This window comes from Mus caroli, unplaced genomic scaffold (assembly GCF_978045245.1).
Source record: "Mus caroli unplaced genomic scaffold, Mus_caroli_1 scaffold_11, whole genome shotgun sequence".
NCBI classification, from domain to species: domain Eukaryota; kingdom Metazoa; phylum Chordata; class Mammalia; order Rodentia; family Muridae; genus Mus; species Mus caroli.
In genome coordinates this window covers 414,320-427,455 of record NW_028227266.1, presented here as the reverse complement: position 1 = coordinate 427,455, position 13,136 = coordinate 414,320, and the positions used below count along the sequence as shown (strand labels likewise).

General features: G+C 37.5%; 1 protein-coding gene across 2 annotated transcripts in view; it reads right to left on the bottom strand.

Annotated features, from left to right (window-relative positions):
- Gucy1a2 (guanylate cyclase 1 soluble subunit alpha 2) overlaps positions 1-13,136 on the bottom strand; it is a 303,087-nt gene that overhangs the window by 170,154 nt on the left and 119,797 nt on the right. For both annotated transcript variants that reach the window (XM_085844383.1, XM_085844384.1), the window contains one exon: positions 12,130-12,848. In XM_085844383.1, coding sequence (XP_085700509.1) covers positions 12,130-12,848 — 719 coding nt within the window. The remainder of the gene's footprint in view (positions 1-12,129; positions 12,849-13,136) is intronic.

Here is a 13,136-nt window from a genome sequence, read left to right as displayed (position 1 = left end):
CAGAACTTCTTAGAGAAACCTTAAAAGACAGAAGAACCTGGACAGAGGTCATGCAGACACTAAGAGAACACAAATGCCAGACCAGGCTACTATACCCATCAAAACTTTCAATCCACATAGATGGAGAAACCAAAATATTCCAGAAAAAAAACAAATCCTACCAATCCAAACCTACAGAGGATAGTAGAAGGAAATTTCCAACACAAGGAGGGTGCTTAAACCAAAGGGCAGGGGGGAATTAACCATTTCACAATAAAGCCAAAAGAAGAGAATCACAGACATTAATACTACCTACAACAACAGGAAATTAACAATCAGTTAGTTGTCTTTAATATCTCGCAGCATAAATGATTCCTCAATAAAAAGACAGAAGCTAACAGACTGTATAAGCAAACAGGATCCAGCATTTTGCTGCATACAAGAAACATGCATCAATAACAAAGACAGACACTACCTGGGGAAAAAAAGTCTTCCAAGCAAATGGGCCCAAGAAACAATCAGCAGTTCCGATACTAATGTCCAATAAAATACACTTTCAATGAAAAGTTATGAAGTCAGATGGTGAAGGACAGTTCTCCTTCATCAGAGAAAAATATCCACAAAGAGAAAGTCTTAATTCTGAACATCTATATCCTAAATGCAAGGGCAACCACATTGATAAGGGAAACTTTACTAAAGCTCAAAACACCTATTGAACCCCACAAAACAATAGTGGGAGACTTTGACACCCCAATCTCATTAATGGACAGGTCATTGAAAAAGACACCATGAAACTAATAAAGGATTGGAAGCAAATGATGTAACAGATGTTTACAGAACATTTCTACCTAAAACAAAGGAATATACCTTCTTCTCAGCAGCTCATGGTATCTACTCCAAAACTGACCATTTGATGAGACACAAAGCAAGCTGGAACTAGAACAAGAATTGAAACAATCCCATGCATCCTATCAGATCACCATGGACCAAGGAAATAATACAAAAACAATACAACAACAAAAACAATAGAAAACCAATATAACCATGGAAGCTTAAAAACGCTTTACTCCATAATAATTCTATGAAGCCATAATTACTCTCATACGTAAACCACACAAAGATCCAACAAAGAAAGTGAACTTCAGAACAATTTCCCTCATGAATATCAATGCAAAAATACTCAAAAAAATCTTCGCAAACCGAATCCAAGAACACATCAAAACGATCATCCATCATAACGAAGTAGGCCTCATCCCAGGAATGCACGGATAGATTAATATACACAAATCCATCAACATAATCCCCTATATAAACAAACTCAAATACAAAAACCACATGAACATCTCGTTAGATGCTGAGAAAGAATTTGACAAAATCCAACACCCCCTAATGATAAAAGTTTTGGAAAGATCAGGAGTTCAAGGCTCATACCTAAACATAATAAAACCAATCTACAGCAAACCAGTAGCCACCATCAAACTAAATGGAGAGAAACTGGAAGCAATCCCATTAAAATGAGGGAGTAGACAAGGTTGCCCGCTTTCTACCTACCTATTCAATATAGTACTTGAAGTTCTAGTCAGAGCAATTCGACAATAAAAGGACATCAAAAGTATAAAATTGGAAAGGAAGAAGTCAAAATATCACTATTTGCAGATGATATGATAATATATATAAGTGACCCCAAAAATTCCACCAGAGAACTCCTAAACCTGATAAACAGCATCAGTGAAGTGGCTGTATATAAAATTAACTCAAGTAAATCAATGGCCTTTCTCTACACAAAGTATAAACGGACTGAGAAAGAAAATAGGAAAACAAAACACTTCACAATACTCCCAAATAATATAAAATACCTTGGCGTGACTCTAACTAAGGAAGTGAAAGATCTGTATGATAAGAACTTCAAGTCTCTGAAGATAGAATTGAAGAAGATCTCAGAAGATGGAAAGATCTCCCATGTTCATGGATTAGCAGGATTAATATAGTAAAAATTTCTATCCTGTCAAAAGCAATCTGCAGAATCAATGCAATCCCATCAAAATTCCAACTCAATACTTCACTGAGATTAAAAGGGCAATTTGCAAATTCATCTGGAAAAATAAAAAAACCTAAGATAGCAAAAACTAGTCTCATCAATAAAAGAACCTCTGGTGGAATCACCATTCCTGACATTAAGCTGTACTAAAGAGCAATTGTGATAAAACCTGCATGGTACTATTACAATGACAGACAGGTAGATCAATGGAATAGAATTGAAGACCCAGAGATGAACCCACACACCTATGGTCACTTGATCTTTGATAAGGGAGCTAAAACCATCCAGTGGAAAAAAAGACAGCAACAAATGATGCTGGCACAACTGGCGGTTATCATGCAGAAGAATGCGAATTGATCCATTCTTATATCCTTGTACAATGCTCAAGTCTAAGTGGATCAATGTTCTCCACATAAGACAAGAGACATTGAAATTAATAGAGGAGAAAGTAGGGGAAAGCCTTGAAGATATGGGCACAGGGGAAAAATTCCTAAACAGAAGATCGATGGCTTGTTCTGTAAGATCAAGAATTGACAAATGAGACCTAATAAAATTGCAAAACTTCTATAAGGCAAAAGACACTGTCAATAAACCAAAAAGGCCACCAAAAGATTGGGAAAGGATTTTCACCAGTCCTAAATCTGATAGGGGACTAATATCCAATATATACAAAGAGGTCAAAAAGCGACTCCAAAAATTCAAATAACCCCATTAAAAAATGGGGTTTAGAGCTAAACAAAGAATTCTAAACTGAGAAATACCAAATGGCTGAGAAGCACCTGAAAAATATTCAACATCCTTAATCATCAGGGAAATGCAATAAAAACAACCTTGAGATTCCACCTCACACCAGTCAGAATGGCTAAGATCAAAAATTCAGGTGACAGCAGATGCTGGCGAGGATGTGGAGAAAGAGCAACACTCCTCCACTGCTGGTGGGATTGCAAACTTGTACAACCAATCTGGAAGTCAGTCTGGAGGTTCCTCAGAAAATTGGACATAATACTACAGGAAGATCCAGCAATATCTCTCCTGGGCATATACCCAGAAGTTCCAACTGGCAATAAGAACAGATGCTCCACTATGTTCATTGCAGCCTTATTTATAATAGCCAAAAGCTGGAAAGAACCCAGATGTCCCTCAACAGAAGAATGGATACAGAAAATGTGGTACATTTACACAATGGGATACTACTCAGTTATTAAAAACAATGGATTTATGAAATTCTTGGACAAATGGATGTATCTGGAGGATATCATCCTGAGTGAGGTAACCCAATCACAAAAGAAATCATTAGATATGCACTCACTGATAAGTGGATATTAGCCCAGAAACACAGAGCACCCAAGATATTTGCAAAACATAAGAAAATCAAGAAAAGGGAAGACCAATGGGTGGATACTTCATTCCTTCATAGAATAGAGAACAAAATACCCATGAAAAGAGTTACAGAGACAAAGTTTGGTGCTAAGATGAAAGGATAGACTATCCAGAGACTACCCCACCTGGGGATCCATCCCATAATCAGCCACCAAACCCAGACACTTTTGCATATGCCAGAAAGATTTTGCGGAACGGACCCTGTTATAGCTGTCTCATATGAATCTATGCCAATGCCTGGCAAATACAGAAGTGGATGCTCATAGTCATCTAAAATGGAACAGAGGGCACCCAATGGAGAAGCTAGAGAAAGCACCCAAGGAGCTGAAGGGGTCTGCAACCCTATAAGTGGAACAATATGAACTAACCAGTACCCCGAGCTCATATCTCTAGCTGCATTTGTAGAAGAAGATGGCCTAGTCGGCCATCACAGGGAAGAAAGGCACCTTGGTATTGCAAACTTTATATGCTCCAGTACATGGGAATGCCAGTGCCAAGAAGTAGGAGTGGGTGGGTAGGGGAGCAGGGCAGAGAGAGTGTGTAGGGAACTTTCGGGATAGCATTTTAAGTGTATATAAAGAAAAATAAATAAATATTAAAAAAAGAAATAAAGTAAATGAAGCCTTCCTGGAATTTAATGAAAATGTTGCAATACCATACCCAAACTTATGGGTCACAATGACAGCAGTACTAAAAGGAAATTTCATAGCACAAAGTGCCCTGGTAAAGAAACTGGAGAAATGTTACACTAACAACTTAACTGCACACTTGAGAGCTCTAGAACAAAAAGAAGAAAACTCACCCAAGAGGAGTTAAAGGCAGGAAAAAGTCAAACTCAGGGCCAAATCAACCAAATGGAAACAAAGAAAACAATACAAAGAATCAGCAAAACCAAAAGCTGGCTCTTTGTCGAGATAGATAAGTGCCTTGTCAGACTAAGTAAAGTGTCAAGAGGCAGTATCCAAATTAATTAAATCAGAAATGAAAAGGGAGACATAACAACAGAAACAGGAAATTCAAAAAATCATCAGATTCTACTATAAAAGCCTATACTCAACAAAATTGGAAAATCTGGATGAAATCGATGGTTTTCTGGACAGATGCCATATACCAAAGTTAAATCAAAAGCAGGTAATCTATCTTAACAGGCCCAGACCACACAAGGAAATAAAAGTCATTAAATACCTCCCAAACAAAAAAGCCCAGAGCCAGGTGGATTTAGTGCAGAATTCTACCAGACTTTCACAGAAGACCTGATACCAATTTTCCACAAACTATTCCATGAAATAGAAACAGAAAATGTGGTTCATTGACACAGTGGAATACTATTCAGCTATTAAGAATGAGGACATCATGTAGAAGAATGCGAATTGATCCATTCTTATCTCCTTGTAATAAGGGCAAGTCTAAGTGGATCAAGGAACTCCACATAAAACCAGAGACACTGAATCTTATAGAGGAGAGAGTGGTGGGACACCTCGAAGATAGGGGCACAGGGGAAAAAATTCCTGAATAGAAGAGCTATCCCAAAAGGCCCCTATGCCCTCCCCCTGCCCTGCTCCCCTACCCACTCACTCCCACTTCTTGACTCTGATATTCCCCTGTACTGGGACGGATAAAGTTTGCAGTACCAAGGGGCCTCTCTTCCCAATGATAACCGAGTAGGCTATCTTCTGATACATATGCAGCTAGAGACAGGAGGTCTGGGGGAACTGGTTAGTTCATATTGCTGTTCCACCTATAGGGTTGAAGACCCCTTCAGCTCTTGGGTACTTTCTCTAGCTCCTACATTGGGGGCCCTGTGTTCCATCTTATAGCTGACTGTGAGCATCCACTTTTGTATTTGCCAGGCACTGGCAAACCCTCACAGGAGGCAGTTTTATCAGGGTCCTTTCAGCAAAATCTTGCTGGCGTATGCAATAGTCTCTGCATTTGGTGACTGATTATGGGATGTACCCCTGAGTGGGGCAGTCCCTGGATGGTCAAAGGGAGGGATCTTAAATGAAAACAGAACAGTAGGGACAGGGAACTTAAAGAATCTACCTCCAGCAGAAAGCCAGGGCATTAAGTGGAGAGATGGGGTTGCCATCCCACTGTCTAAAACTCTGACCCAGAATTGTTCCTGTGAAAAAAACTGCAGGGATAAAAATGGAGAAAAGACTGATGGAAAGGTGGTCCAGTGACTGGCTCAACTTGGGAACTATCTCAAGGGGAGGCTCTAAGGCCTTATACTATTACTGACTCAATGGAGTGCTTATACAAAGGAACCTAGAGTGGCTGTCCCCAAGAGGCCCAGCAAGCTGCTCACTCAGACAGAAGCAGATACCTACACCCAACCAATGGACTGAAGTTGGGGACCCCAACGGTTGAATTAGTAGAAGGCTGAAAGAAACTGAGGAAGGTAACCTATAGGAAGACCAGCAGTCTCAACTAACCTGTACCCCTGAGATCTCTCAGACACTGAGCCACCAACCAGGCAGCATACAAGAACTGGTCTGAGGCCCCAAACATATATAGCAGAAGACTGCCTGCTCTATCCTCAGTGAGAGAAGACCGCCCCCCCATAACTCTCAAGAGACTTGAGTGCCCAGGGAGCGGGTAGGTCTGGTGGGGCAGAGGAGTATAGGGTGGGGACATCCTCTTAAAGACAACAGGGAGGAGGAATGAGATGAGGAACTATGGGAGTACAAACCAGGAAAGGGGTAATGACTAGACTGTAAAAAGAAAAAAAAATGCAATAATAAAAATAAATTAAAAATTGTGAAAAGCCTTTACTACAATCTCCTGCAGCAATGGCTTCTGCCATGCTTTTTCTTCTATAATGGATGACAAACCTCTGAAAAAAAGTTAGCCAAAAATAAATGTTTCTTCTGTAAATTTTAACAAGCATTTTGTTACAATGATGAGACAGGTACTTAATCAGGTGTATTAAGCATGATTTATAAATAAGTACAAATATTGTATTCTAAGTTTCTTCATGTCGAGGTGGAAAATATGACAGAAATTTTATAGAATTAAACTAAAATCAGTGTCCCAGAAACATCTCTCTTAGAGTCAGCTGGCACTTTCTCCGAGCATTGTGAGGTTACACGGAGAAAGACTTTGTGGGTCACTACCCATGGGATTCTTTATATGAATGTCAGCTCCATGGAAACAAACCTTAGAGTATCTGTCGGTGGTTCATGTTTCTATGAAGAAATGTTAATTTTCGACTTCTTTTCAAGTTTACCACAGACCATTTAACCTAAAAAGAATCTATTTCATAAATGTCTACAACAATGATAGATGTGAATGATGTGAAAGATACCGAATCACAACCAAAGATGTCTTTCTAACTGAATATGCATTGTTGGTAAATCAGTTTAAAGACAATCAATAAAGGGCTACACAAATGGTTCAGCCTCTAAGAGCATTTCTATTCTTCCAGCAGGCCTTTAATCAATTCCCATCACTGATATGGCAGCTTGCAATATCAGATGCATATGCATACATGCCAGCAAAACATACACACATAAAACTTTAATTTTTTAAAAAAGTTTTATATGATTAACTATGTGTGATGGTGTGAATAAGAAGCCCTCTTATAATCTTCTAAATTTGAATGTTTTGCCCTCAGGGATTGGCATTGTTTGGGAGAGATTAGAAGATGTGTCCTTGCTGAAGTCTGTGTGATCTTGTTGAAGGAAGTGTGTCACCAAAGGTGGATTTTGAGGTTTAAAACCGAAGGCAGGATCAGTGGCTTTCTCTCTTCCTATGGATCCAGATTTAGAATCCTTAGGTACTTTTCCAGAACCATGTCTCCCAGCATGCCATCATACTATATGCCATGATAACAATGGACTAATCTCTGAAATTATAAACCAGCCTCAGTTAAATACTTTCCTTTATAAGAGTTGCCATGGTCATGGTGTCTCTTTATAGCAATAGCATAGTGAATAAAAAAGAAGTTAGTCGCAAGGAGCAGAGAATAGCCATAATAGGCCTGACCATGATGCTTGAGGATACAATGTGATGGATTTTAGGATTCTGTGTTAGGAAAGCAATTGATTGCTTTAAGTGGAGTTTAAGAGCCCACTCTAGTAGGAAGAATGGTGCTGAGAGCTACATAGATTATGACAACACAGCTCAAGAAGTTTCAAAGGAAAAATGTTTAGTAAGTGGCCTAGAGACTGTTCTTATTATATTTTGGTGAAAAATATGGCTGCCTTCTCCCCTGGTCAAAAAATAAAAATAAAATAAAATTAAATTAAACAAAACAAAACAAATCAGGCTGAGGCTAAATTTAAGATTTTTTTTCCAATGACTGTGTTGTCTGGTAATTATTGGTCACTCTTATACAGATCTATTATTAAAAGAATCAGCCTGAGGAAGGAAAAATAAAAATGTGCAGTTTGAAGAGAAGAGAAACACCAAAAGTATAATAGAACTAAGTCTAGTGCTCAAGGAGATAAAAATTTAAAGAAGTCTAGTGCTAAATGGAATAAATAGAGTGGTGACCTCAGGGCAAGAACACAACTGCTAAGCTTCCAACTTGTGAAAAGGAACTAAAGAAAAGATTAAACAGTGAAGGAAATGAACAGTTGATGCTGATTGATTTGAACAAAGGGTCATGTATCAGCCCCAGCAGTAAAAATTTTACAACTTTAGCCATGTGGTTCTGGCTTTAATGCCAAAAATACAAGAAAGGGGCTAAAACAGACGATGGCCTAGTTGGCCATCATAGGGAAGAGAGGCCCCTTGGTCTTGCAAACTTTGTATGCCCCAATACAGGGGAAAGCCAGGGCCAAGAAGTGGGAGTGGGTGGGTAGGGGAGCAGGGCAGGGGGAGGGTATAGGGTATAGCATTTGAAATGTAAGTGAAGAAAATATATAATAAAAATTGAAGAAAAAAAAAAGGGGGGGAGAGAGCTAAAAAAAAGCCACAGAGGCTAGGCATATGTTGGAGTGTCCCTTCCTAGAGCACCAGAGAGACCATTGGCTGAAGCTGTGAAGTTTGGATTGCCTTGGAGACCCAAAAATTTGGGAGATGCTAGAATCATTGGATACCTGCCAAAAAAGAGCTGCACAGAGGGTGCGGAACCATTCCAAAAGAAGAAGTATGTACCATCAAGAAAGCTGAAAGGAGTTGGAGCACCATCATGGAGATGCAGACTTTGAAATTGGCTCTGCTGATTTTAGATTTTGTTTTGGGCCACTATATGCTCAGGATTCTCTTTGTTCTCACTTTTTGATTGTAAGATACATATCAAATGCTACTGCATATTGGAATTCTGTGAACTGCTTTTATATTCAGATTTTGTAGGGTGTTACAGTAAGAGGTTGTCTTAAGTCTCAAAAGAAACTCTAAATTTTGGAACTGTAAAATGTTGGACTGTGGTAGACTATGAGGACATTTGAAGTTGAAATGAATGCATTTTTTGCATTATGACATATTTGTAAGCCTATGGGGACCAGGGAGTGAATTGTGGCAGGTTGAATAAGAGTGGCCCCCAAAAGATTCATATCTTTGAAAGCTTAGCCATCAGGGAGTAGCACTACTTGAGAGGGAGTAGGAAGTGTACCTTATTGGAGTAAATGTGGTCTCACTGGTGTAAATATGTCACTGGCAGTGGGTTTTGAGGTTTCAAGGGACCAAGCAAAGCCCAGTGGCTTTCCTTCTTCTTACCACCTGCAGAAGAACTATATGTAGAACTCTCAGGTACTTTTTCAGTACTATGTCTGCCTGCATGTCACCATGTTCACTACCAAGATGACAACAGAGTAAATCTCTGAAAATGTAATTAAATAAGCAGTTAAATAAATGTTTTCTTTTACAAAATTCTCATGGTTGTGTTGTCTCTTCACAGTAGTCAATCACTGATTGAAGTACAGGGTTATCCATTTTTAAATGTGGAAAGAAAATGAGGACAGGGAAGTTGAACTTAAATAAAGATTAAAATAGGAAAGTTTCCACCCTTACACATGTATAACTCATACAGGAGGATTAAGAGTATTATAACTTAGGGGTGGGAGTGGGGCATCCACATGGAGAAATGGTGGGGTAGGGAGTAGGTGTGGGATGTGAAGCAGACCAAGGGTGGATGGGGGTGCAGGAAATGGAATGTAGAGTGTAAAAAATAAATTAAAAATAAAATTTAAAATAAAGAATATAAGTTAGAGTTGAAGATGCTGGTTTTATTTCATTAATGTCTCATGAAATCACTCATGAGCATGTTCATTTCAGTCCTACACTTAACCAGAGACTAAAAAGACAAAATGATAATGATCACAGTTTATAGAAAGCATTTTAATGCTGCAAATGTTTTAGCATGCTGTAGCTTAACTGCTGGCTTTGTTGTAACAGCAGCTGAGAGTTCATTGCTGTTTAATGCATAACCCCATTATTTAATGATAGACTTCAGTGTGGGGTGTGGTAATAGAGTCTTTAAAATAAAGAAATAAAATAAAATAAAAGGAGCACTTAAAATGGCACTTTCTTATGAAGGCTCACTAAAGAAGCATAAGCTCCAGTCACATGCAGTAATGGATCAAGGATCTATTTTATGAGGAAATGACTCATATGAAGGTCAAATTAACAAGAAGCACATAATTTTTTAGTCAGATTTTCTTTCCTCCTTGCATATTAAAAAAAAAACTATGTACAGTGTATTTGGTGACATACTAAATCAAAAGTTTATCTACTGTTCAAGAGCTATGCCATTAACTATGTAATTATCAACTGGGAACAACTATACCCTCACAAATTCCCCATTCTGGCAAATATAAGCGAATGAGCAAGAATGTACATGTAAGGTAGAGCAGACTACTATCTCATTCTAATTAACAATCCTGCTATCACATTATTTTTAACCATCACTGACAAGTTTAAATGATAATTGCATTCTCTCCATGAGCACAGTTCCTTATTATTTGAATTGGCAGGGGGCCCTGACATTTGAGTCATCATTTCACTATGTCTATTTATTATCTGGATACACAAATGAAATAGAAATCCAAGCATAGTGAAATTTGTGAGGAAAAGTCGGATGCAGTAACTTTAAATTGTATATTTTTTCTTAAATCTATAGAAGATATGAATTGACATTTATAATATGTTCTCATTCAGGCAAATTTTTAAAAGCTAGCTTTAATTTAAAGGCCAAAACTACTTTAAATTTTATAGCCAAATATTGAACTTTTATAAAAACAAAACTGACAGTTTCTATATTATCTAAATATAAAAAAATATCTATAGGTTTCAAGTAACTCCATATGTAGACCAAAATACACATTTACTAAGTATCCTCCATTCTGAAAAGGCCTCAGAATGTACAGAGCTTTTCAAATACAAGTTAAATGTTAACAAAATATCTTTCTGTGATCACTAGTATTACTAGGAACAAAATATAATATCTAAATATCTGAAATATTTAAATGTGCAAAGGTGGAACTCATGTCTATCTCCAAGTAATTTCAAATCATAGGACTTGTATGACAAAAATATTATGATGAATCTTCTAGATCACTTCATTTAGTCACTTGAAATAAATCTACATATTTCTATCTTTCTCAAATGCTTTGTTTAAAATTCTTCCATCAAACTACAAAATTACAAAACTAGTCAGCAATAAACACTATTACAAAAATCTTTAGCTATGGTTTCCAGAAGCCATTTCTTCTTTGATATATCATTGCAGACACTTCAGACCATTCAGGGTAAATTATTCACTTGCTCAAATTTTTTTTGTTGGTTATACCAACTTCCTCCATGTACATTCTAAAAATCAGTGAGTTCCCCAAGTAACTTAGAATCCTGAGCAATAGCCCAAAATAGCTCTGTTTACCATGACAGAAAAATAGACTGAAAAAACCTTATTGGAAACTAAATTAGTATACATTCAAACATCCACATTAAAAATTAACATGATTTTTCCTATGGATTACTAAAGTATACGATCAAAAAGGTAAAACGTACAACTGATATTTCTTATATTTCATATTGCATTACTGTCAGCTTTTTTAAGAAAAGAATGTATCTGAGAGACAAATGTTTGCTGGAACTCAACTACTTTCAGTTTTATCTCTAGTATCTTTTCATTGGCTACTTACAGTTTTATGGCCAAGATTTCCAAATGAAAACTCAAAAGATAAAAATCTACACTAAAATACAATTCATTATGTTCTCTCAAGTAGTGAAGTTGTTTTTTTTTAAAAAAAAAGTCTCAATTTGAATACTAATATTTAATTAGTCCATGTCCAACTTAGAGAGTATATATTTTTTCTTTTCTTTAGCACATATACATGACATAAAAGGAGTGTTCAGAGACTGTGAAATTTCAAAGAGATCATAATCATGATAAAGCATATTTTTCTCTTTGTTTGCTTAAAGATAAGGCAGATAACCCCACAATGTTGAAATTTCTCTCACAGTTTGAGTCAGACCATAGAAATATACATAAGTTGATAATGTTGGAATTTTACTGAGTCCTATCATTTTGTAATTCTTGTGGCTAGTTTAAATAAGTGTCTTCTTTTTATGTTGTGAAATAAATTAGCAAATAAAGCAGACACTATGTAACATGCCTGGGAATATAGCCAACTCTTTCTACGTACATCCAGGGACCAGTAATCTTCTAAATGGTGCTTAAAACATTCTTGACTAAATAATAGCAACTACAACCCATATATAATTTATTGAAATAACTATTCATTTCACTAGAACCCATTACCCATCTGGAATACATGGTTATTTACCTTATCTTCATTCTCAGTACCAGAAGCTTCGGGCTTGGTCCTTATAACAAATGGAGTGGACAATCGTAGCAAGACTCTATCGAAGGTGGCATTAATCATTGGAGAGACGATCTCAAAACAGTCCTCAAACTTCAGCGCTCTGTGAGTGTCATATCGAAGTTGTTTCCGTAGGCCCTCCCCAAGCTGAAGGACCACCATGTTGGAGTCAAACATCAAATGGAAGGGGAAGGCTCTGCAGAAGGTGTTGATGCTGATTCTGAGGTCTGCAGGAACTTGGGAAGTACCTTGTGGAACGTCCTTTGTGATCTGAGTAGTTTCACATTCTTTGATAAGGAAAGTAAGACAGCTACAATTGCTTGGGTTTGAACCATCAAAGCAGAGTTTCTCATTTTCAATTTGTTCAACTTCCACATTTAAGTGATAGATTCTCTTTCCTGCAGCCTTAATCATTCCCAGCATTGCAAAACCCACCGTATGGTGAGGATGGAAGTAATGGAGCATGAGAGTACCTTCAGGAAGCTCTTTGCATAGGAAAGATGATGACTCTAGAGTGGCCTGTTTCCCAAAAGAAGTCCTAATGTGTTCTAACAACGCATCAAAGCCATTGAAGAAGTCCTGCAATGTGCTGCCCACAGCTCGAAGGACTCTTTCATTCTCATCAAAGCATATCTTAAAGAATTCCTCACCAAATCTTTCTTGAATTTCTTGGAACTGCAGTCCTAGAGGTAAAGGAGAAATGTTAGTTACGTAAACTATATGTTATTAGCTACATATCTTTCAAAACACCTAAAGAGGCAGCAATAATGAGATGGAAAGATGGCTTAGTGGTTACGATAATACAATATTCCCAGAGAAGACTTCTGTTGACTCCCAACATCTACATAAAGTGGTTCTGAACAGGCTCTACGTCCAGGCCCACAAAAAAATCGTACTCAGACTTTATGTCCCCATTCCTACACAGAGGCACATACATACACATAAATAAAAATAAAAACATACTCTTTAAA